We start from the raw sequence: 25,409 nt of genomic DNA, 5'->3' as shown, positions 1-25,409 counted from the left end.
TCAGTATTGAAATGCAATCTTGAAACTTTTACTATTGTGCTATTGTTTGATATATAAAAAGTTTTATGTATGTGTTTGCATATTGTACATTCATTAAAGTGCTCCTGTGAGGAAAGACTTTGAATAAGCAAGATATAGAGCTTGGTAACTAAGCACCTGAGAAGGGACTTGATCGAGGTCTATAAGGTTCTAAGAGGTCTTCAAATAAAAAGAGAAATTTTTGTGATATTAAATGATGCTATACCCAATAAGTATAAATTCAAGCTAATGAATTATAGACTGGATTATAAGAAATTTTCCATGCTTAACACCAGTAAGATGTCAATCATGGACAAATACAGGCTGTGTCCATGAATAGCTAGCTAAAAGCTCAGAGCATGGAAATCAAAAGTCACGTATCTGTGATTATCCACATACCTTGGAACCTACCTATTCAGAAAAATCAGAAAATATATATTCAGTTTGTCATCAACTTGAGTTAGGATTATCAATAAACCATTCATATGTAGTGGATCAATGTGATTCATCCCCTTCCTTCAGATGTTTATCCAAGTAAACATCTGAAGGAAGGATGAACATCCTTCAGATGTTTATCCAAGTAAACATCTGAAGGAAGGTAAAGAAAAGAAGAAAAGAAAAGATAAAGAAAGTAAAGAAAAGAAGTCTTTGCTGCTTTCATTTGCCAGACTTCTCTTAATCTGTGTCAGCTTACCTAACTGCCTTTGTGACTTGATTGTTGACTACTTTATATCTACTGTGGACTTCTGTATCTCCTGATAATTTATATGCATCCCATGCATTTTTCTTGTTTGACACAAGTCTCATCGGTTCATCTGACATTCAATTAGGTTTAAGCCTGGAACAGTATTTCTTGGTTGATATGAAAAGCCTATTAAATTTGCTGTTGGTAACATCACCAAAGGTTCCACAGCACAGAATTTAAAAACTGTTTGAGACCATTGTAGTCACCTTCCCAAAAGCAAAAGCCTTTCCCTTTGTCCTTGATAGTAGTTACATCATTAAGTTAATTCAATGCCAATATACTGTGATCGCTGCCACCTAGTGGTTCTTTTTATTTGCAATTTGCAGATTCTTAATGCATGAAGAGTCACTGATAATAATCACATTAAGATGCTGATAATCATATTAAGATCTATGCAGTTCATTATTCTCATCAGCCATTTGACCTATAACAACTTGTTACTCTCATTTTTGTTTTTCCAGTGCTTATGTCACCAAACTGACTCAGCATTGCACTGGCCATCCTGTCAACCGGATGCACTGATTTAGGTTTTATGTGCTTCTTGACTAAGTGCATAATTCCCCCTCCTTCCTGTCCTGTTTGTACACATTGTACTACCCATATTCAAATTCTGTATCCCTTATGTCTGAGTCATACCATGTGTCCAACTTCTGTACAGTGTCCACATTCAGCAACTTAACCAGTACAGGTAGTTTCCAACTTTACGAGTTAATTCGTTCCTAGCGCATGCTCGTAAAGCAGAAATTTATTCCCATAGACAATGTTAAAAACAGGGGTTACGTTCTCAACAATGAAATTAGTTAGCTAATTAGTTTATGTTTAAACAATGATTGATTTATCCAAAGAAATGAAAACTTAGCCGGTAAAATCAAGTAAATTATAATTTAAAGAAATTATTTATGACTTAACAACTGTTAAAGAATGTTTATTCTTCATCATCGACTAAATGCACACTCTTTGATCACTCATTGTTGGGTCGGCACTCGTTATTGGTTTGTTGCACAAGGAGGAGTCTTCAGAAATGCTTCAAGAGGCGTTCGTTTCCAAGATAATCAACAATGAAATTAGTTAGCTAATTAGTTTGTTTAAACAATGATTGATTTATCCAAAGAAATTAAAAATTAACCTGTAAAATCAAGTAAATTATAATTTAAAGAAATTATTTATGACTCAACTGTTAAAGAATGTTTATTCTTCATCATCGACTAAATTCACACTCTTTGATCACTCATTGTTGGGTCGGCACTCGTTATTGGTTTCTTGCACAAGGAGGAGTCTTCATCAGAAATGTTTTAAGAGGTGTTCGTATCCAAGATAATCTCTTCTCTTTTCTTTATAAATTTCACAATAGCATGCATAAGCATTTTTTTAATGGCACACACAAATTGCAACTAACACAATTTGTGGGGAGTAACAAGTTTACGAAGTTTAAAAAAAAAAAAAAGAAAAAAAAGAAGAGAAGATTCTGAAAATTTATTTGTTTTTTATATGATTGAAGATTGCAGTGAAGGGGAAACACATTTCAATTCCCACACGATTTTCATCTATCGGTATTTTCACAAATGCAATAACATCAAGTTTACTACCTGTTTATAATTGCTTGCACTAACAGAAAAGCACAATAAACCGGAAAGTGCAAATTGTTTTTATTGTTTTATGGTCGTGACTTCCAGAAATGTGCTTTAGAAAAATATCACAAAGGCATTCAAAATTGGTTCTTATAACAGAACATATGATAACGATGAAAGGGTAGTGTGTGTTTAATGATTTGAATTGGTAACTAATATAGTTTACATTATAAAATGACCTTTTAGAGAGATAAATAGCTTACTTACACAGCAAAAATTTCAACTTCCAAGGTCTTGGAACGAATAACTAAAGAACAATGTGTTATTGGGTTCACATTACGATATTTTCACGATACGATGGAACGGATTAATATCGTAAAGCAGGGTGCACTATATTGTATAGCTACATGCGTGGTTTGAGATGTGGGATTTATGAATGTTTAACATTCATTTTTTGCAATTAATCTTCATATTTTCGATTTTGTTGATACTTGATACTTGGAAAAAAAAAAAACTCTTAAACCTGGGAACTCATAAAGCGGGAACTGCCTGTATTTCAAATTCATCAAATTTAGTCACTATGCTCTTAACATTAGTGTGCATCAAAGTATGCATGCACCTGTTTTTTGCTTTTAGTACACCTGACAGGACTTGTGTATTTGCTTGTCTCATGATAACCCCTAACAAGCCTTGTAATCTCCAACACTTTGCTTTTCAGGCAGTTACATGTTCTAACAGGAACAATGCACGAATCACTTACACCTGTGACTGCTGTTAATCTATTAGTCTGTGTATTCCCTGAGCTAGCAATTTTTGACCCTTCAATGGCATCAGCAAATTTTCTTGCATCCCTTCTATTTAAGTGTATTCCATCTTTGTAGAAACAGCCTCTCCTATTAACAAGCACTAACTATGCTGAGAAAAATTCTACCACATGAGCCTTGTGCATCTTTCCAGGCCCAAATTGATTGATAAGGCTCTCCTCATATATTCTCTCTTATTGTATCTGGCAGAATTGCAGACATTCAAATTTAATCCTAACTTGTGACTTTTTTTCATTATTGCCCTTTATTTCTTAAGTAAATCCTCAGAATTCCTATTCTTAATATCATTCGTACCAATGTGTAGAACAATATCACTTTTGTGGCCTTAAAATATTATCAACTTTTCTCTCGGGAGACATACCCTGGTTCTCTTCCATTTTTCTTTTTTAAAAAGTATGGAGTTGGAAGAAAGGAAGTATAACTTGTTAAAGGATTTCAACATTGGTTCATTATAAATCTGTTATATCAGTGCCCAAATGGTAAAGTTACAGGAATTTTTCTTTTTTTTTTTTTTTTTTTTTTGATAGCAATGCTATTAAAATTTATCCTTCTTCCAAAAATACCTAAACTAGCCAAATTGGATAAGGTTTTGTGTGATTGTTTGCCTTCCTCTTCTTCTCAAAGAGATGAAGAGGAAGATTTGCCTATTTCTAATGGGTAGATTTCAAACTGTGATTACAACATAAATTATTATCCTTTATTCATCATTTTTCACACTGACAAAACAGAACTCTTCTCAGATGTTATCATCCATGACTGTGTGTTTCTAAAGTGGTGAGTGGGAAGTAGGTACAGCAAGCAAACATTGTTGCTATTTTTTTTGTGTATTAGTAGGACTAATACTTTGTCATAGACAAATGTACAAGACATGACATTTGACAAGACATTCTCATTGTAATGTGATATGTATATCACAATATAAACAAGCATGGATGGGTAAAATTTGATTTTGTTATAACTACAGAATGAAAGATAGTTTGCTGGTGCTTGTCAATATAAACAAGCATGGATGGGTAAAATTTGATTTTGTTATAACTACAGAATGAAAGATAGTTTGCTGGTGCTTGTCAACTGTGGCATCCACTGTGTTTTCATTCTCTCTGTGCCTAACTGGAGTGAAGTTAGCCCCCCCCCGCACCAAATATGGAGGATGCGGAAAGGCCAGGGAATAACCACCGCATATCCCTGGAGCAATATGGCCTTGGTTGCTAATGCTCCTAAAAACCAAATAACAACAACAGCCCCTCCCCCACCCCTTTGAATGCTATATCAAAGATTCAGTCACTAGACCAATTCATTATTGCCAATTTTTATGTGGGTATCAAAGTCAAGTAATAAGAGTGCCTACTTCTCAATCTGAAAAAGGCTCACAAAGATTGATGAACATGAAGATTGATGGCCATTGAGTTTGTGTAGACAGCATAGAATAATTTTAAAATATCTAAATAAAAAACTATTTTCAGAAAGCTGGTTATGCTGTGATTGAAAAGATTGAAAATGAAGTAACTTTTGGTAATGCAAATATAATAGAAATGATGTGGGTGGTACTTTTATACTGCATATAATGACTTGCCTGTAAGTTCCCATAATATTAACTGATGCTGAAATCACCATTGAAGTTCCAGAACAAAACAAATGTCTTGTGGATGATAGAGAAGGCAAATTACCACAAGTCATATAAAATGGTGTTTTGCCTGCAGAAGTTGTCTCATATTTATGTACAATTAATAGTTTTATGGTATCGTGAGGCATTTATGTTGAGAATAGAGTTCAAGATAAAATAGATTTTTGTGAAAACTTGATTTTTAGGTGATTTTTAGTGGAAAGGAAAAAAACAGTGCAATTTAGATGAGTGGTTAATTGAGAACTAGGTGAGTTTGATCATTTTGATTCTATTTTCTTTGACATTCACAGTTTTTTTTTTTTTTTTTTTTTACCTAATGATGTCCTGTATTTCATCTGTTTCCATTGAAGTTACTTTTATAATAAATTTATGGATATTACGAAGTTTTCTTATTCCGTTTGACTGCAATTAGATATTTATAATTCAATGTTTTAGTTGTATTGTTAAACAGCATATTTTTTTCTAGTAAAGTAAAGCTTTTTTTTTTTTTAAATGCACTTTTTTTTCTCCCTCGTTATGAAAATGACATCAGATTATATTCATATCACATCAGATTTTTGAAAAATTTTATTATTTTATTTTAAAAGCTGTATTATATGATAGTTGGAAAAAAATATTACAACTGAATTTCATATTCCTGAAGCTGGCAACACCTATTGGTCTTAAATCATTAAGAATTAATGATTCTAGGTGGAACTCATAACCATCTGACAGGTGATGAAATGCTCTGACCAGTTGAGTGTTATGTTTTAATATAACTATTGCTAATCTGTGAAGTGGCACAAGTACAACATTAAATTTACATGTGGAATTAATGATTTGTATTTAATATAAACTTAATTGTTTTATAATTCATCATGTGAATAAAATATTTGCTGTTTATTATTATTTTTTTAATATTTACTGTTTGTGAAATGAAATATGTACCTGACAGTTTCTGATTTGTGTTTTGGCTGAAAAAAGAGATAAACCTTAGCCCCACATATCTTTTGCTCTTATCTGCACCCTTTTCAATAGGGCTACGTTTTTCCTAAATTGAGGTAACCAAACTGATGTGCAGTACTCAAGATGCAGCCTGTAATTTCCATATACAATGGAATAATCATCTTGACTCTCCTAGAAAAATTCTTATAAATCATTAACAGAACCCCTTGACTAGTACTAGTAGCCCATCTGCACTGCTCAGACAACTTCATGTCAGACTGTTTGACTACCTATCGATCTTTTTCATTCTGCACTACCTTGAATGTACCATATCCTAGTATGAATATACTAGGATTACTGCTGCTACCCATATGTGCTACTTTGCACTTATTTATGTAAAACCCCAGTCTCACTTTTCATATGTTTTATATACTTACATTATATGTTCCATATGTTTAACATATTCAGGTTTTATTAGCATAGGCATACCCTGGTCATTAACCACCACAGGCATAGCTAGGTTTTTCACCGCCCTTGGAAAATTTGTGGCTGCGTGCCTTTTTTCAATAATTGGTAAAATCATAATAAATAATAATAAGTACAGTCAGACCTCTGTTTAACAAACTTCTTTATAGTGAATATTTCTATTTAGTAAATTTTTTTGAATACCCCTTGGTAATTACATTTAAAATAGTTTATGTAGAATGAAGAAAATTTTCCATATAATGAATGGATTATGGGAGACTTAACTGGGTACGCATTGTTCGCACCTTCTGGCCTTCAAGCAATTTAGGCAATAGTGCTGTTGCTAAGCAATAATTAAGAGCTAAAGAGATTACCATCTGCAACTTCGTGGTACCCGTATAACCTATCCAACTACCTGTCCCACATACCAAGAAGTTAAGCTGGCTAACTACTTTCTGTGTATCCATAGCCAGTAAACAGATCAAGGCATATTGCGGCGCCTCCATAGCCAGGTGGGCAGGAGCAGCAGCAGCAGTGCATAGCACACACTTCTTGATAAGACCGGGGTTCGAGCCTGTGACCACCAAATACGGAGGATGCGGAAAGGAATGGAATGGCCATCACATATCCCTGGAGCAATATGGCTTTAGTTGCTAATGCTCCTAAAATCCAAATAACAAGCACAAACAAGGCATATTGCACATTCGGACAATAGGCTCAAATACAAATAAGAGGCATGGAAAACGATACTATATATTGCATCTTTGTTATTTGCAATAAAATTACCATACGATTTCTTCTCTTTTTTTTTTTTTTTAATACCTTCATTTTTGTATTATCACGAATTATTGAAACATCAGCCATTAGTGACAAGATATAGTGCTGAGTTAGTACTATATATTTAGAACCATGTTGCACTATAAGAGATCTGTTTTTGTGGATATTAAAATTCAGACTTACACGTTCCGTATTAATATTATTTCTGCCATCATTTTCTTCTGCCGACTGTTGTTTGTTATTCTCCATACTTTCTAATTCTTTTAAAATAACTTCAACTGTTTGGGCTTTTTCTTTCACTTCTATTTCAACAGCATCCTCATTCAAATTATGTTTGTTTTTGTGTCACTTTCAGGTTTGGAGTAGCTTATTTTGTAAACTAGCAGAATTTTATTTTTTTCCCCTCTTTATGCAGTCTTTCTATACAGTACCAATGTCTGCTTTTTTTTCCTTTGGTGGCATGCCTAAAATTAATTGGGCTTTTGTTGTTTTATTTAAATTATAAATCACAATATTCATGATTACCTGTTTTATATAGCAAGCCGCCCAAAAACACTATACACATTATTTATAACTTCTAACTTATTCAGTATCATAGAATGTACACAATGCATGAATTGCAGGGTGCCTCCATAGCCAGGTGGGCAGGAGCAGCAGTGCGTAACACACGCTTCTTGATTAGATCAGGGTTCGAGCCCGTGACCACCAAATATGGAGGATGCGGAAAGGTCAGGGAATGACCACCGCATATCCCCGGAGCAATATGGCCTTAGTTGCTAATGCTCCTAAAAACCCAAATAACAATAATAACAACAGCATGAATTGCAAATTGTTATGCATTCAAGCATGCTCTGATGAAGTGGTCACTTGATTGGTCCCTTAAAAGTTAAAAGTTATGTTCTGGATGGCAAATAGATCTATGATGCTATGCTATGCAGTATGTGTACTCAGATTTAAAGATACATGCAGGCTTGAATCATCTTCTGAAAACATGCCATTTGGCAAAAATTTATTTTCACTCCGTCCTCTTCTCTCATCCTGATGCGACATCGTTTAGGGGTGCCATTTCGTCAGCTAGCCTCGGGTATTGAAATAACTTGGAATGGAACTGATTTGGCTCATCAGCGGCACCCTTCTGATACCAGCACCCTTGTCACCTGCCCCAATGCCGATACATTCCTACACTACTGTTATCCACCCCATGTCTGCCTTTTTATCATCAGCAAGCTCAGACATTAAATTTAATTTGCTTTCATTAATATATTAGTAAACAAATTAGTTAATGTATGCAGTGCATTACATTTCAGGTGTATTAGCAAATAGCAATAAATCATGATTTATAACAAAAAAATAAGCAATGCAATGATTATATGCATGAACTGAGAAAATTTCATTTTTGTACATCCACCACAACACATGATGCAAAAAACAAAAGATCCAGTGCTTCAACTGTAGCAGAATATATGGTATTTTCAGCTACAGTAATATGGTATATGAATAGCCTATGTGATATTTATGGAAAAAAAAATAATAACAATTGCTGGAATTCTTAGAGTTAAATATAAAATTTCGTGAAAATCTATTTATTGGGAGTCAAGTACTGATCCCATTTTAATTAAATTTGGATTGGATATATAAATCTTTTTAAAAGGCCCCAAATATAAAAATATAAAATTTCATAAAAATTCATCCACTGAGAGCTGAGTTAGCACAAAAAATAATAATAATTGCTTGATTTCTATTAGTCTGATTTTATTGAATTTGGAATGGCTTGACAAATCTTTTTAAAAGTTCCAGGTATAAGATTTCATGAAAATCTGTCCACTGCGTGTCATATGGATAAACATGATGAAGACAATAGGTGCATTATGCATATATAATCTAATGTGCCTAATGAAAAAAACAGTATGGGATCCTGAGGACCAATAACATTAGTCCATAAAGAGCAGTCTACTGGGTTTGCAACCTTGGTTTCACAAAATGCTGTTTTCTGTGTAAACGGGTTAGTAGAACATGGGGGGGGGGAAATGTTCCCATTATATTACCAGGAAATGGTTGCCTCAACACATCATATTCCTGGGAAAAAGAACGTTCTCTATCTATGACTTATTGAAAAAAAAAAAAAAAAAAAAAAAAAGATTTTATTCCCCTTTTCATATCAAATTAGGCTTACTGAAAAAACTTTGTGAAAGCACTGGATGGAGAAAGACATACAAGGTTTCCAATACTTGAAATGAAAATTTGATGATGCCATTAATATACATGAAAAGGTAGCAGTTGCAATACCTTCAAGGCACTTTGTCAAACATTTTAGGAAATGAAAGCTCAACAAACTATGAGAAGCTTGTTAACCAACTCCTGCATCTCCTACAGAAAAAACAGTTGTAATGTGACCTTAAACATTAATTTTTTACATAAACACCCTTCCCAGAGCTTGCACAATGCCAGTGAGGAACATGAGAAAAGACTTCAGTTGGACATTTTTCTTGGCTAGAAAAAAAATGGTATTAATGCAAGTGAAGTGTAAATATTCTTTGCTGATTGCCACTGGATATTTGTAAGAGAAGCTAGAGAGGCAAGATAAAAGTGAAAATCAAGGCTTAAAACCTTTTTAAGCTCAAAAAAATTCATGTTAATTGTTAAATGATTTGTTAGTAAATTAGTGAAAAAAAAATGTTAATTTTCTCACAAAACCAGATATTATACCAAAATTCTAAGGTCATATTTGTGTTTTGCACTATAAAAATGTATATAGTTTTCTCTCCTACATTCTAGCTTATGTTACTCATCTAAGGACAAATTCAATGAAAACGTTTGGTGTGAAACTCAAGCAGTTGCTCTTGACATTTTAAAGACTTTTGATCGTGTTTGCATTAGTACAGGCATATGATGCAAGAAAGCAAGTTTATGGAGCATTGGCAAAAAAAAAAAAAAAAAAAAAATCCCTTCCCATTTCACCCATCCAATTCACTCCAAAAGTTTGTCTAGTTCTGCCTTGAATTTATTTAAGCTGTAAACTTCCACAACAACAGATAAAAGTTTGTTCCAGCAATCAGTCAATTTGGCTAAAGGCAAATTTTTGTATAAGCATCCATCTTATGGTTTGCCAACTGTTTTTTGTAATTGGGCTACTAGTTTTCTCTTTAACTGCTCACTGTGAGTGATGGTAGATGATTCTTAGTCTTCTAACTTCACTAATGCTGGTGTTTCCCAAGGTTCAGTTCTTTCTCCCATGCTTTTCCTCTTGTATATTAATGACCTTCTTCCATTGACCACAAATCCTATCCATAGTTTTGTTTATAGTAGTACATTGCATTCCACCTTCCAGTTTGAGAAACCTTGTCCTACACAAACAGCTTCTCGAATATATACTGCCATTTCTTTAAATGCTCATCTCCAGGTAATTCTCCAGTGGAGCAAAGATAACTTAGTTGGCTTCAATCCTTCTAAAACTCTTATATCTTGCATAAAAGAATTCTTCAGCTCTTACCTTCAATGACACTCTGATTTCTAGGAAAGATCATATATCTCTGTTGGGGATTACCATGACTTCTAATCTCTCTTGGCATAAGCACATGACAAATATTGCTTCCTCTGCATCTAAAACACTGGGTTTTCTCTTTCACTCTTGCTGTTCGGTACTTTTCTTCCAAACAGCTATTTACTCTGTACAAATCACAAATCTGCCCTACCATGGAATATTGTTCCCACATCTGGGGTTGTGGGAACAAAAACCTCTCACAGGCTTCTGGATGCCATTCAGAAAAGAGCAGTTAGTTAATCAATGACTCATCTCTAACAGAGTCTCTTCATTTTCTGTCTCATAGACATTCTGTTTCTGCTGCATGCCTTTTCTATAGATACTTCCATGGGCACTATTTTTCTGAATTGGCTTCTATAATTCCCACTCTCTCTCTTCCAAAGCAGTCTGAACATGTGCTGTTGACTGGTTGCAGCACATGTTCAAAGCAGTCTGAACATGTGCTGCAACCAGTCAACATCCCCTTACTGTCCAACTTCAAACTCACAGAACCAACTTTTCTTCTTCCTCATTTATTCAGTCAACTTCCATTTTCTGGAACAACCTTCATATGTATTTCCTGAAAATTGCTATCTACAGAAGTTCGTCTAATGTCAGAAAAGTATTTTCTTTCATCTTCTCAGCTTTCAACCCATACACGTACTAAGTACTGTAGTAGTAGTGGCATGTGATGCAAGAAAGCAAGTGTATCAGCTTATGCAGCATCAGCCAAAAAAAAAAAAAAAAAAAATCAGACCATTCCCTCCAAATGCCTGTCCAGTTCCTCCTGAAATTTATTTAACCTATCAACTTCCACAACGACAGATGGAAGTTTGTTCCAGCAATTAACCACCCACTGGCTAAAGGCAAATTTCTGCACATCTATTCTACATCTGTCTTTCCTTAATTTGAATTTATGCCCTCTTAGGTTCGTAATCTGAACAAGTGGTAGGATCCCATCAGAATTCAGCGTGCTCAACCCATTCAAGGCCTTATACACCTCAATCAGATCACCGCACAGGTGCCTAGTCTCCAGTCACTGCAATTTGCAGAACTTAAGCCTCCCTTGGTAAGAGGATCCCTTCATTCCCCTCACCAATCTTGTTGCCCTTCTCTGTACACGCAAATCTACATCCTTCCTGAAATGAGGCCTCCAGACCTGCACGCAGTATTCAACTTCCCATTTCCACCTTCCACCTTTTCCTGCTAGCAAAATTCCTATATATCATTGACAAAACCCCATGACCTGCCCTGGCAGCCTGTCCGCATTGCTCAGAAAACTTCATAATCTGACTGCACAATTACTCCCAGGTCTTTTTCATTTTCTACCACCTTAAGTGTAGTACCACACAGTTGGTACATTTCTCTGGGGTTACTTCTACCCATATGCAGTACTTTGCATTTGTCAAGGTTAAACTTCAGTTGCCACTTCTTAGCCCATCTGCCCAAATTTTCTAGATCCTGTTGCAGTAGCACACTGCCATTACTGTCATTAACAACCCTGCCAACCTTTGTATCATCTGCAAACTTCGACACCAAGCCTGATATACCTTCATCAATATCATTGATAAATATACAAAACAACAGTGGGCCCAACACCGAACTCTGTGGGACTCCACTAATAACATTAGTCCACGAAGAGCAGCACCCATTGATTACTACCCTCTGTTTTCTCCCACTCAACCATCCTTTTATCCATTGTAGCAACTTACCCTTAATGCCATTCTGCTCCAATTTGTACAATAGTCTTCCATCTACAGGCCTCTGTAGCCGAGTGGGCAGTAGCGAGAGTGCAGTAGCACACGCTCTTTGAGTAGACCGGGGTTCAAGCCCCTGACTGCTGAATATGGTCGATCTGTCAACCCGCACTGGACCAGCGTGGCAGATTATGGTCCATTTCCCTCAGCATGAATTGTTGAGGAGGCTTCCATCCTGCAGTGGGCTGATAATGGCTGCACTTTACTTTTTTTCCATCTGCAACAGTGTCAAAAGCTTTCCTGAAATCGAAATATATGATATCAAAATTATTTTTTGCATCCAGTTCTTTTGTAACCACATCATAATAGGTTCTAATACCTCTCATGTTTGGGGTTTTCATTAAAAAAAATATATATATGGATAACATATTTTTTTATGAGAAAAAAACAAAAAAAAAATAATGTTGGCATATGTAGGTGAAAATTATGCATCATAGCCTTTGTTTAGCATGAATTGCACTAGTGTTTATAGGTCAGATGATAAAGGAAAGGGATAAATTATGAAAATTCTATTAATAAATGACTTAATCAAGACAATGCTGTCTAAAGAAATTTTGCCTTTGAGTTTGGAAATCCTGGACTCCAAATTTCAAAATGTTATTTGTTTATTACAAAATTATTTATCTGTGCATAATTTTATATTTCAGAGTTTCGATATGGAATAAAACCAATTTTGATAGCAACAGATGTTGCTGCAAGAGGATTAGGTATGTGCTTTATTAATTTTATCATAAAAACTTGCAAAGAAAAGCAGGGTGTGGCATGACATGGAGAGATATCGTAAGAGGATAAATCTTTTAAAATCAGTACAATCCTTTTTTTTTTTTTTTTTATGAGGGTCTTTGTTAGACTTATTCATATGTACAGTTTTATTATCTAGCAATTTTATAATCCAGATTTATTCAGCTCACTTTTGTGTCTAGTAGGATGAGGCTTTTTTGCACAGAATACAGTTGTTGCTTTCTAATTTGTAAGGTGTATATACCAGATATTGATTGCTTTTATATGCAAGCAGAGTTATACACCTGTTTTATTTTATTTTATTATTTTTTTTTAATCACAATTAAGATATACTATATACTACTTTCTGCAATTTTTTTTCTTCTCACTCTACTGACTTTGATTAGATAATTGTGGGAATATAAAATTTGTAGAGTTTTTTAATGGATATTGAAATAGTAAAAAAAAAAAAAAAAAAAAAAGTAAATTTTATAAAATAATCTAAAACTGAGAAAAATCCGTGTGCGCCTCCGTAGCCAGGTGGGAAGGAGCAGTAGTGCGTAGCACACGCTTCTTGATTTAGTCCGGGGTTCGAGCCCGTCACCACCAAATATGGAGGATGCGGAAAGGTCAGGGAATGACCACCGCATATCCCGGAGCAATATGGCCTTAGTTGCTAATGCTCCTAAAAACCAAATAACAAACAAACAAACAAGAAAAACCCGTGGGTTTTTTTTTTTTTTTTGTATGTGTGTGTGCTTGTTTTTCCTCTTTTAAATGTGCATTCTGAATTTAAAGATTACAGTACAATTTAAAGATTGTTGTGATAATATAACTCCTTAACTATCTAATTTATTTTTTCTTTTGCAGAGGCACTTAATGGTTGACAAAATACTTTGTGCCTCTGAACCTGGAGCATTGTCTTCATGAATGTTGCATAAACAGCCTGCCAGACATAAGATTGGCTCATAGTTCAGTGCCCCTCCACCAGCACTTTCTCTTCTTTTTTTTTTTTTTTTTTTTATTACCTCTCTTGTCCTTTTGTTCTTTCTTTCCTTTTTTTTTTTTTTTTTTTTTTTTTAATACATCCAGTCATGTCATTCCCTGAATATTACATTTCTTAGGCATTTATGCCAACTCTCTTTTTTTTCTTTCTTACCTGTGGTTGGTGTAGTAATTTAACACAGTTTAATGAACGTAAACACCTGCATGGTACTTCAGGCAGAAATGACAGACATTGTGTTGTCTGTCAAGTTGCACACTGGAGCTATTGAGAAAAAAAAAAAAAAAAAAAAAAAAAAATACTCAAGAGTGCATCTCATGCTGGTTCTTGCAAGTGTTTGCATGTCACCAGAAATGCAAGCCATTGATGTGAAGGGAAATTAATGTGCTTTAGTCTACTTGACTGGAGTACCCTTCGTAACCAAAGTGTCTACAAGGCTCTGCAAGATTTTGGAGGAAGATCAACCACAGGTAACATTTTTTGTTTTAATAGTAATTGATTCTTTACTTATATATTTTACTATATGTATATTAATACAGAATTAAATAGTTACTTATGCCATCAAATCTTTGTACATTCCTTTATTCTCAAGACATGCCAGTCTTTTCCAATGTGGCAAAGATAGAATATGATATTTGTACAAACTTTTATTTTACTTTAATTTGTTAATAAAGCCCTTGTGTGAGATCATAGGTGTATATCTGTCAATTCTGCTGATTGAAGGCAAAATTAGTTAAAGATTTTTAGAATAGAAGTAAACTCTTGCACTCAGATATGAATATCAACCAATTAACTCTAATAATAATTATTGTAAATAATTATAGATAGTAATTACCATAGATACTCATCTAATTCCCTCCCGTCTACCTATGTACAATTAATGGAACATTTTCTAACTTGGACAGTGTAATAAGCCATGTAAACCTGCAATTAACACATATATTACTTCTTTTATATGCTTTTAACTTGCTATTTCATGTGTTTTGATTTTTTGTCCAGTTGCTAACATTCCTAGCAATTGGGCAAAAATCAAAAGCAGAAATGTAATTTCTGTATCTTTTCTAAATTCCACCATTTTTTGCCTTACTTATCATTATTTTTCATTTTATTTACCCAATTTATTTAGCTATTAGCTAAATTGCTTCCTTTCCTTCTTGACTATTCCCATAAAGAATCAATTACTTTATCAACATTCTTGCAATTTCTAATGCCATTACTGGCATGGTCAGGGAGTTACACTCATAGAAAACTGAAGTAAACTTTGTTAAAGCTTCATTTATATATTTTTAACTTTCTGTTAGCTGTTATGGTTATCCTAAAATCTTTCCATAATTTTGCCTTCATTTGCCAATGAAGGGAAATAAGTAAAGATTGCTAGATATATACTTATGACCTCAGAACAAATGTTTTTTTAGAAAATTAAAGAAATAGAATAAATAAATAAACAAACACAAACACAATTTTTATCCTTTCATGTTTTAAATATAATTTAAATGTTTAAGTTTCAATCTTTGAAACCAAATAAGTTGCGACACTGCTAACTGACTTCCTCTCATTTTTATTTCTTTTTTTCGTTCATCTTTTAATATGCTCTGTTGAACAACAAGCTATGGAATGACTTGTATTCTAAATAATCTTTACACATGGTTCTACAAATGATAAATTTCTGAAAATGATAGTTTATAAAATTTGTACATGAGATCTCATCCTCAGTGCCTGGAATGAGAAGAAAGGTGCCACTAGTAAACAAATATTCACATCTTGAAATTATCAATTAGCTGGATTTAGTTTAACCTCTTAGTAGTGACTCACAGGCACCAAACTTTTAATTTATATTTTTTATATTTCTGAAAAATGTTTTGATTAAAAAAAAACTGTCTTCAATGCATCATGTATAATTTTTCTGCATACACCCCACATAACTCATTCAGTATCATTCAAAGAAACATAATGAGAACCTAGCAAGTTCAGTATGCTGTTCAAGTATAATTCATTTGACTGAGAGGCTAATAACTTTTCATGGCTGCTTTAACTTCATCAGTCATGTCAGTTGCCCTGAAGATATTATTTGACAGCTTTACAAACAAAAAGGTCACTTGGGACCAAATTAGTAACAAAATCCTTGCCAATGTTTTGTGGCTGTGGTGAGGTTGCCATTGTCATGTTTAAAAATCATTGCCGTGTTATCAGGCTTTTTTTTTTTTTTTTTTTTTTTAAGATTATGCAGTGCCCAAATGTACTGAACTGAATTGACTGTGGGCTTATATTTTTTTTTCCAAAAATTCATTGTGGATAACATCCACAGTCAGCCTCGTTTTGCTTTCTGACTTTGAAATGTTTTATGGCTAAATTCCTTGGACTCTTTTTGTTTTCCACATCAGTGACGAATCTAGTATTCATCTTGAATCACAATAATGTTTAAATGGTCTAACATTTTTTGCACTTAGACACTCACTAACTGCAGTTGTTTTTTTTTTTTTGATAGATGTTGGCGCATCGGCTTCTGTGGCCATAATGCACCTCCCAAGGTTTTTGCAGTACTTTGATCCAAGCCCGAGGTGGGATACAAACCCGCGACCTTTGGTTTGCCAGGCAAACTGCAGTTGTTTTGAACAGCATGTTCAAACATGCCTCCATTTAAAACTGTAACTTTTAAGTCAACGATCGCACAGAAAGACTATTATGCACCTACTAACTAGAAACTGTGGTGAACATTGTGCATCTGCAACTAGTTACATGGTGAATCTAGTAGAACTGTGCCATTTAGTGCTGAGTTTATGAATTGATCACTTTTCAGTCCACCCTTGTATAAATTTGAAACTATTTGTCTTTCTTTTCCAAGTTTATAAAAGCATTAAGTACACAAAAATGCAGCATTACACATTGCACATACGAACGTCTTTCCACAGCACGTGATACAAATATGAAACCACTTCCGGGTGATAGAGGATATCTTTAAGTTTTTATTCATCAACTGGAAAATGTGCATGCTAAAGTAGATGGCATTTTGATTGCAAAACTGTAATCATTATGGAATTTACCAACCCCGAGAAAGTGAATTTCATACAAGTCACCACTGTTATATGTAAATTTTGAACACAATTTAAAAAGAAGTCAATAAGTTGACTTACAGTTCTACATTGTACAAAAAATTCATGAAGGGTGCTTGTTATGCAATCATTCCAGCTGAGTTGATGGTCAAACAAAGTCAGTGGGCGATGCAGTAGAGCTGGTTCAGAAAAGTTTTATGTAGAGCCCAGTGAAATACAAATGATGTGCCAGTTGTGAGTTTAACATGTCAAGGTCAAAAGTGTGTATCATGTTATGTTGCTGTCTGAGAATGAAACCATTCAAGTTAAACATCATACAGAAGTTGTTGATTGATGAAAAAACCAAGAGCAGTGGCACATTATACCTTCCTGGGGCCAAGGCAAAATGGAATTTGGGGACCCCATCTAAAGAAAAAGCTAATAAGGAACATTTTCAATTTCATTTTATTGTGACAACAAAACAAACAGATTATATGGCATAAGAACTAAATATAAAATTTCATCAAAATCAGTAAAACCATTTTGGAAAAAACAAACATAATTTTCAAATTAATCTTCAGGTAAAGTTCATTGACCTCGCAGGTAGAAAGTTCAGTTTACAATAAAGATCACTTAAAAACAGCAATGAATTTTTGAAACAGTGATTTTGGGAGTCCCTCTGATTGGGCCCTAGGAAGTTGTCTTTTTTTTGCCTATAGGATAATGCACCACTGACCAACAGATAGAAATATTTTTGGAAATGTTTCAGCTTATGGAAAACAGTAGTGAATATTTCCTGCAGCAGATCACCTTTAGTGATGAAAATACACTTTTCACATCAGTTGGAAAGTAAACAAGCACATGTGAGAATATGGGGAACAAAGGAGCCACAAGAAATTTTGGAATACTAGCATGACATTCATAATAACTGCACAATCCTACACCACGTTATTAAATAAAATAAAGTGTTGTGTCATATTAAAATAATAATGATGCAAATAAATGAAATAAATAGAATGATATAATTACTGATAAAAAGGTAACTGTCTGTACGATAAAATATGAAATTTTAAACTGCAATGAATAAATTATAATAAACAATGTACATAAAACACAGGTATGTACATTGTTTATTGTAATTTATAAAACCGATTTCAACAGTTGAAAAAGGAGGCGGATGCCTCTGAAAGCTATGGTGTTTTAGTCCTTTTATCGGTTTTATTATCCTGTGTTTTATCTACATTGTTTATTGTAATTTATTCATTGCAGTTTAAAATTTCATATTTTATTGTACAGACAGTTACCTTTTTATCAGTAATTATATCATTCTATTTATTTCATTTATTTGTATCATTATTATTTTAATATAACACAATGCTATTTATTTATTTTATTTAATAACGGTTGGTGTAGGATTGTGCAGTTATTATGAATATGAATATTCCCAACCCCAGAGGCCTATTTGAAGATATACCAGCATGACAGTCCAAAGATAACTGCCTTTTGTATGATAAGTTTGTCAGTGTACGGACCTTTCTTCTTCTTTGGAGAAGCTAACATCACAGGCATCATGTATCTAGACATGTTACAGAATTTCCTTATGCCTCATCTGCAGGATGACAATGATGGTGATTTTTCAACAAGATAGAGCTCCACCACATTACCACAAAGAAGTTTTTGCATGCCTGAACACTGTTTCCAGTGAAGTGTGTGGAAGATGAGAACCAATTTTGTGGGCTATGTGATCCACTGATTTTACTCTCTAGAGATTTATGAATGAGGTGTTCATCTTATATTAGAAACCATTATGGAACTTAAAAAATGCACTTGTGAAGCAATCAGCCATGTTGCTGGAGATTTGTCGTGCTGAATATGGAAGGAGAACTAGATTGTAGATGGGACTTTTGCAGTGTGTATATATATTGCAGAGTAACTAAAGGTGCCCACATCAAATACCTCAGATTAAAACTAGAAGATATCCTCTATCGCCTTGATGTGGTTTCAGGTTTGTGTCACATACCCTATTCACACAATAACATTTCTGTTTTGTAAAGGAGGTTTGTTGATACCCTATAATATATGACAAAAGGAAGGGAAAGGATATTGTTGAAAAGGGATGATAAGAAGAATAATCAAAGTATATATAGTAAATCAGTACGTTTAAAAACACGATATGAAGAAAATAGCTGAAGAGCAAATAGGATATAGGCAGAGTAAGACCTAGGGAAACTATGGGTGACAGAGGATACAATAAGAAAAATGGAGGAAAGAAAGAAGGAAATGTTAAAAATAGTAATACCAGGATAACAGGAGGAGGTATGGATAACAAATAAAGAAAGGGAGGAATTAGAAGTATTAGAAAGGTTAGAAAAAATTAATTTAATTTAATGAATGAGAAAGTAAGGAATGTGAGCATGGTGGAAAAGGGAAGAGATAAGGTTATCAAAGAAAGGAATGGGAAAGTACTAAGAAAACCAGAGGAGATAAGTGGGAGATAGGTGGAATATGTAAGAGAGTTGTAGGATCAAACAAATGGGGGGGGGGGGGGAAGACTGCAGTATCTGGGTCTGCAATTCCTCAAGGACCCTGGCCCAGACCTTAATATTACATTTTTAATTAAGTTAATTCATTTCTAATAATCATCAAAAGATTCTACAAACTTGAAATAATAAAATGTTTTTATTGTATTCAATTTTTATCATAATAATTTTTTATACATTACAATTAACTTGTTGCCTTTTAACCTGCACACTTATGTGGACATACACTCAACACAAATGAATGGGAACCACATACATTTTGCATCAGGGCCTGTGTTAGTTCTCTATACCCCTGACTTAATGTACTACACTTGCTTTTTTTGGAATTTTCAAGCTTTCTTTGTATGCTATTAAAAAAAAGAATGAAAATTTGTAAAAAGATTTTATTAAATTAAACTAAACCTGCCTTGAGTATTACTCTGTAAATGTAGTAGTTGTAGAAGAATAAGAGAAATTTACCTCAATATGATATGTATCATGTTGAGGTAAATTTCTCTTATTACTTATCATATTGAGTTAAATTTCTCTTATTATATATCATGTCGAGGTAAATTGCTCTTATTCTTCTACAAATTGATATCAACACAGAACATATTGAGCATCATAGCTCTGCTATATACTATAAATGTAGTAATAATAATAATGGTTTCATTAATAGAATTTATTGAGCCATGCTGAACACACACACACACACACACACACACACACACACACACACACACACACACACACACACACACAGTACAGATTACTGCATCAGTAAGGAAAGAGAGTGAACAATGTTGAATTAAAAAAAAAAAAAAGTCAAAGGGAGTGTGCAAATGAGATGACACTATATGAAGTAAACAAACTACACCATAAACAATTCTTAGATTTTTTCTCATTCATCCATTTTCCAAAACCAAAACTCAAGGAAGGGATCCAGATTTATTCTTTTCTTGGAACCTAAAAAGCCAGCGATATAAGCCAGAATGTATTTTATATGGGAATACTGCAGATTCAAAAATTGCATGGCACTTCATAAGATTAATAATGGGACCAGAAGAAGCAGGATAGTATCATGAATGGGAGTGTTATAATGGAAATTTGTGTGTATATGTGTACATAAAAAGATGTGTGTATATATATTAGATACATGATATATTATGTTAGACTATATGTATTAGTATTGGCAAAGAGTAGTGAATAACTTATAGACATATCATAGTTAAATCTATGATGTACATATAGGTAAATTAATGTTAGATTGTTACAAAATATATACAAGATAATATACAAAATGCTTATCATTGCATACCTGCAATCTGGGTGACTTTCTGAGATCAACCACTCAGACTGAAAAGAAAAACAATGATAAAGAGTGTGTTTCTGTATGCAGTGTAGCATTACCACTGCATATATTAATTACCAATATATTAATTGGTTCTATAATTTTTTTTATATACTAGTATAAGTTTTTAATTTTATAAAAAAATTTTATATATTATAAAATGTATGCATAGTGCACATTGATTATCGTGACCTGATATAAGATAAAATCCAAAGTTAAAAATCGAAAGCTGTGAGTTGACTAGCTGTGTCTAAGCTAAAAACCACATGCTCACTATATATAAACAAGATGAAATGAGAGATGAGATCAGGATAAGTGACCTCTAGGAAAGAATAAAGACCTTGAAAGTGGCAACCCCTTCTGTTGGACATGGTAAATTGTGTGTGAATATAGCCCAGTATGTGAAATATTAAGTTCAGGCACAATGAAACTTGGCAATAGTGAAGTAGCAAATGGCTGATGGAATAAAGAAATAAATTGAACCTCATAAAGGCAAAGATATAGTGGTATGTCTAGTTTCTCTTTCTCCATCCTCAATAAATCTATTAATTTCTAAGAAATGAAAATGAAGAGTATAATATATTTAAAAGTGGAAACTAAGATATAACTTTTTTTTTGTTGGCCGATGCTATATAAGCTTGCTTTTTTGCATCATATGCCTCTACTATTGCTAATAGTAGAGGCATATGATGCTCAGATAATCCTATGATCCTGTAGAAGTACCTTGAGCTGTATTTGCAAGTTATTGGGTGAACTTAAGCATAGCTGTGCATTACCAGAGATAATGAAAAAACAGAAACCTATGAAACGTGACAGAAGATTGGATAGAATGATTGCGTAGGTTTAGAAATAATTTTAAATTCTGTGTCTTTAAAAAGTTGATTCAGTTGTTTATGCCAATGTTCAATGTAAGGTACAGAGATAAAATATTTTTTCTTATTACTGTTGTTATTTGGAGTTATAATTTGGTTCAACCTATTTACCGTTGTTCTTTGATATGTCTAATTACAGACAGGGGGTAGCCACGATTTCGAAATCTGTTTGTCAATATTTCTATTTCAGTGTTTAAGGCCGATTCAGATGAAGAATACTTAAATGCAGTAAGGAATTGATTTAACATGATTGATCTTTTATACATGAAGGGATGGTCGCTGTCATAGTGTATTTATGTTCCTAAAAATTTTGAACAGAATGCCATTCATGCTATGGGAAAGGGTAAAATTTAAGAACATGGACAATAGATCATTAAATTTTTTAAAGCATGTAGGATTTCTTGTATAGTAGTTGAATCTGTAATACAAAGGATGTTATCTAGATATCTACCGTAATAGGTGATCTAAGGAAGTAAAGGTAATAAATATAACTGCTCAATTTTTGACAGGTAAATTTCTGCCATGAGAACACTGAGATTTAGACCCATCGGTAATCCAAAAATCTGTTTGTAAATTTTGTATTGGAACGTGATGTAGTTCCACTGGAAATGTTTGATTAAAATTTTGATCAAATCAAAAATTACTTTAATAGGCAATTTTATATGGTTTATTGGGAAAGAGTTTATACTCAACATTTCCCATATGATGTCTAGTGTGTCATTAATGTACGATGCCCCTATCCTATTTCCAATTCCTGGTTGTTTACTCACATGCTCCATGACAGCAGGTGCCTCCATAGCCAGGTTGACAGGAGCAGCAATGCGTAGCACATGCTTCTTGATTAGACTGGGGTTCAAGCCCATGACCACCAAATACGGAAAATGCGGAAAGGTCAGGGAATGACCATTGCATATCCCCAGAGCAATATGGTCTTAGTTGCTAATGCTCCTAAAAACCAAATAACAACAACAACCATGACAGCAAATAAGGCGCCTCCGTAGCCAGGTGGGAAGGAGCAGCAGTGCGTAGCACACACTTCTTGATTAGACCAGGGTTCGAGCCCGTCACCACCAAATACGGAGGTGCGGAAAGGTCAGGGAATGACCACCGCATATCCCGGAGCAATATGGCCTTAGTTGCTAATGCTCCTAAAAACCAAATAACAACAACGACAGCAAATAATCTCTCATATATAAATTCAGCAATTCATTTTAATTTTTAGTTCACTATCCTGTAATCACAACTAAGGTCAAAGTCCCATCCACTTAAGAAAAGTAAATAAGGTTTTAAAATTTTAAGATTTTTGGAATTTTTTTTAATTTATAAGCACAATGTCTTCTCCCACTCATCGTTGGTTGGAGGTCTGCTGTATTTTGGTGGTGGGTTTAGAGTTCTCAGACCACAGATGCCAGTATATTGGATCGCTAATGGATTTCCTCTAGAGGTAGAATTTATTGTTATTTTAATATTCGTTTAAATTCAAGGAGAGTGTTAGTGAAGAAACATCCTACCTGCATATAGTGATGTAATTCCTCTCTTTATTTTTAAAATTGATTAATAACATAGGACATACTGAGCCTTGTTGCTCTTTCATGTAAATGAAAAAGCCCATAACTATAAACCCATTATACAGTGGCAGACAAGAAAACTGCATCACTTGTAAATTTTGCAAATAATGTGTTTTGCACTGCATTGTAGGTTGCAGAAATGCTCTAAATGCATTTGTTAGATGGGATATATATCTCTGTGAATGAAATCCACTAAAAAGACCACCCGATATACCTAATTGCCCTAAATATCTTCCAAAAGAGTAAAATGCATAAAAAATGGAAATATGAGAAATCACACAAATGGCAATCATGACCACCAATCATCCATTTTATTGCATTTACATGTACAAACTGAAATGACAAGTTAACGTAATAGTATTATATACTGTAAATCAGAAAATATTGAGTCCGCAATTACAGCCTTACGACAATCTGGCATAGAGTTAATCAACTTCTGGATATATAGTTGCCCAATTTTGTAGTACCACATTCTTACAATGCTCTCCTGCAGCTGAACCTTACTTGTTGGCTTCTTCTGAGCAATTTTAGGCGACATTATGTACCAGCAATTTTCAATAGGGCTCAAATTTGGACTGTTGCCTGCCAGGCCAACACTGTAATGCCAGCATTTCTGAGGTATGACTGCACCTTAAGGGAAAAAAATGAGGGAAAACATTGGTGTATGTTTTAAGCCTTGTGAGACAAGACAACAAACTCATCATTAAATCTAAATAGCATAAAACTTACCAATTTTGTTGTGTGGCAAGGTGCTGAGTCCTATTGAAAAATGCAGTTTTGGATGTCTGTTTGGTGATCTCCAATAACAGGTTTCAAGAACTCCACGATAGCAGTGTACGTTTCTGCATTTACCATTAGCATTAGCATTAGTAGAGGCATTTGATGGAAGAAAGCAAGCTTGTGCAGCATCAGCCAAAAAAAAAAAAAAACCACTTCCACTTCACCCCTCTACTCGTTCAAAATACCTGTCCAGCTGAGCCTTAAACTTCTTTAGGCTATCAACTTCCACGACAAGCGATGGAAGTCTGTTCCACCAAAGGCAAATTTCCGCACGTCTATCCTACATCTGTCTTTCCTCAATTTGAATTTATGCCCTCTCAGGTGATTATTCTGAGCGAGAGGAAGAATCCCATCAGCATTGAGCATGCTCAAACCATTCAAGGCATTATACACCTCTATCAGATCACCTCGCTGGTGCCTAATCTCCAGACACTGTAATTTGCAAAACTTAAGCCTTTCTTCGTAAGAGCACCTCTTTGTTCCATTCACTAATCTTGTTGCCCTTCTCTGTACTTGTTCCAGCAGCTCTACATCCTTCTTGAAATGAGGCCTCCAGACCTGTATACAGTACTCTAGGTGTGGCCTGACCATTGCCTTATACAAGGGAATAATCACCTCCTTATCCCTGCTAGAAAAATTCCTATATATCATTGACAATACACCATGAGCTACTCTAGCAGCCCGTCTGCACTGCTCAGAGAACTTCATATCTGCCTGCACAACCACCCCCGGTCCCTTTCATTCTCTACCACTGTCAGTGTAGTACCACAGAGTTGGTTGCTCTGGGGTTGTTGTTTCCCATGTGTAGTACTTTACATTTGTCAATGTTAAACTTCATTTGCCACCTCTCAGCCCATCTGCTCAACCTTTCCAGATCCTGTTGCGGCAGCATAGTGTCAGTAGTGTCCTTGACAACCCTGCCTACCTTTGTATCGTCTGCAAACTTCGACATTAAGCTTGATATACCCTCATCAATATCATTTATGAATACAGAAAACAATAATGGACCCAACACTGAACCCTGAGGGACTCCACTAATAATATTAGTCCACGACGAGCAGTGTCCATTGATTACCACTCTCTGTCTTCTCCCCCTCAGCCACCCCTTTATCCACAGCAGCAATTTGCCTCCAATGCCACACTGCTCCAATTTGTGCAGCAGTCTTCCATGTGCAACAGTATCAAAAGCCTTTCTAAGATCCAAGTATATAATATCAAAGTTATTCCCTGCATCCAGTTCCTTTGTGACTGCATCATAGTATCCAATCAAATTGGTCAGGCATGACTTCCCCTTAACAAAACCATGCTGCATCTGAGCTATAACTGAATTCTTGTCTAAATGATC

The 25,409-nt window shown here is 34.4% G+C and overlaps 1 protein-coding gene across 1 annotated transcript in view; it reads left to right on the top strand.

Moving 5' to 3' along the window:
• Positions 1-25,409, top strand: part of LOC150082406 (putative ATP-dependent RNA helicase DDX5) — a 361,473-nt gene that overhangs the window by 231,564 nt on the left and 104,500 nt on the right. The window contains exon 12 of the mRNA XM_090379268.1: positions 12,870-12,929. Within this exon, the coding sequence (XP_090235394.1) occupies positions 12,870-12,929 (60 nt within the window). The remainder of the gene's footprint in view (positions 1-12,869; positions 12,930-25,409) is intronic.

The sequence above is a fragment of the Mastigoproctus giganteus genome, chromosome 8, assembly GCF_048544385.1.
Source record: "Mastigoproctus giganteus isolate SK-2022 chromosome 8, ASM4854438v1, whole genome shotgun sequence".
Taxonomy (NCBI): domain Eukaryota; kingdom Metazoa; phylum Arthropoda; class Arachnida; order Uropygi; family Thelyphonidae; genus Mastigoproctus; species Mastigoproctus giganteus.
Note: the sequence above shows the minus strand (reverse complement) of the source record. Positions and strands in the feature narration are given on the sequence as shown.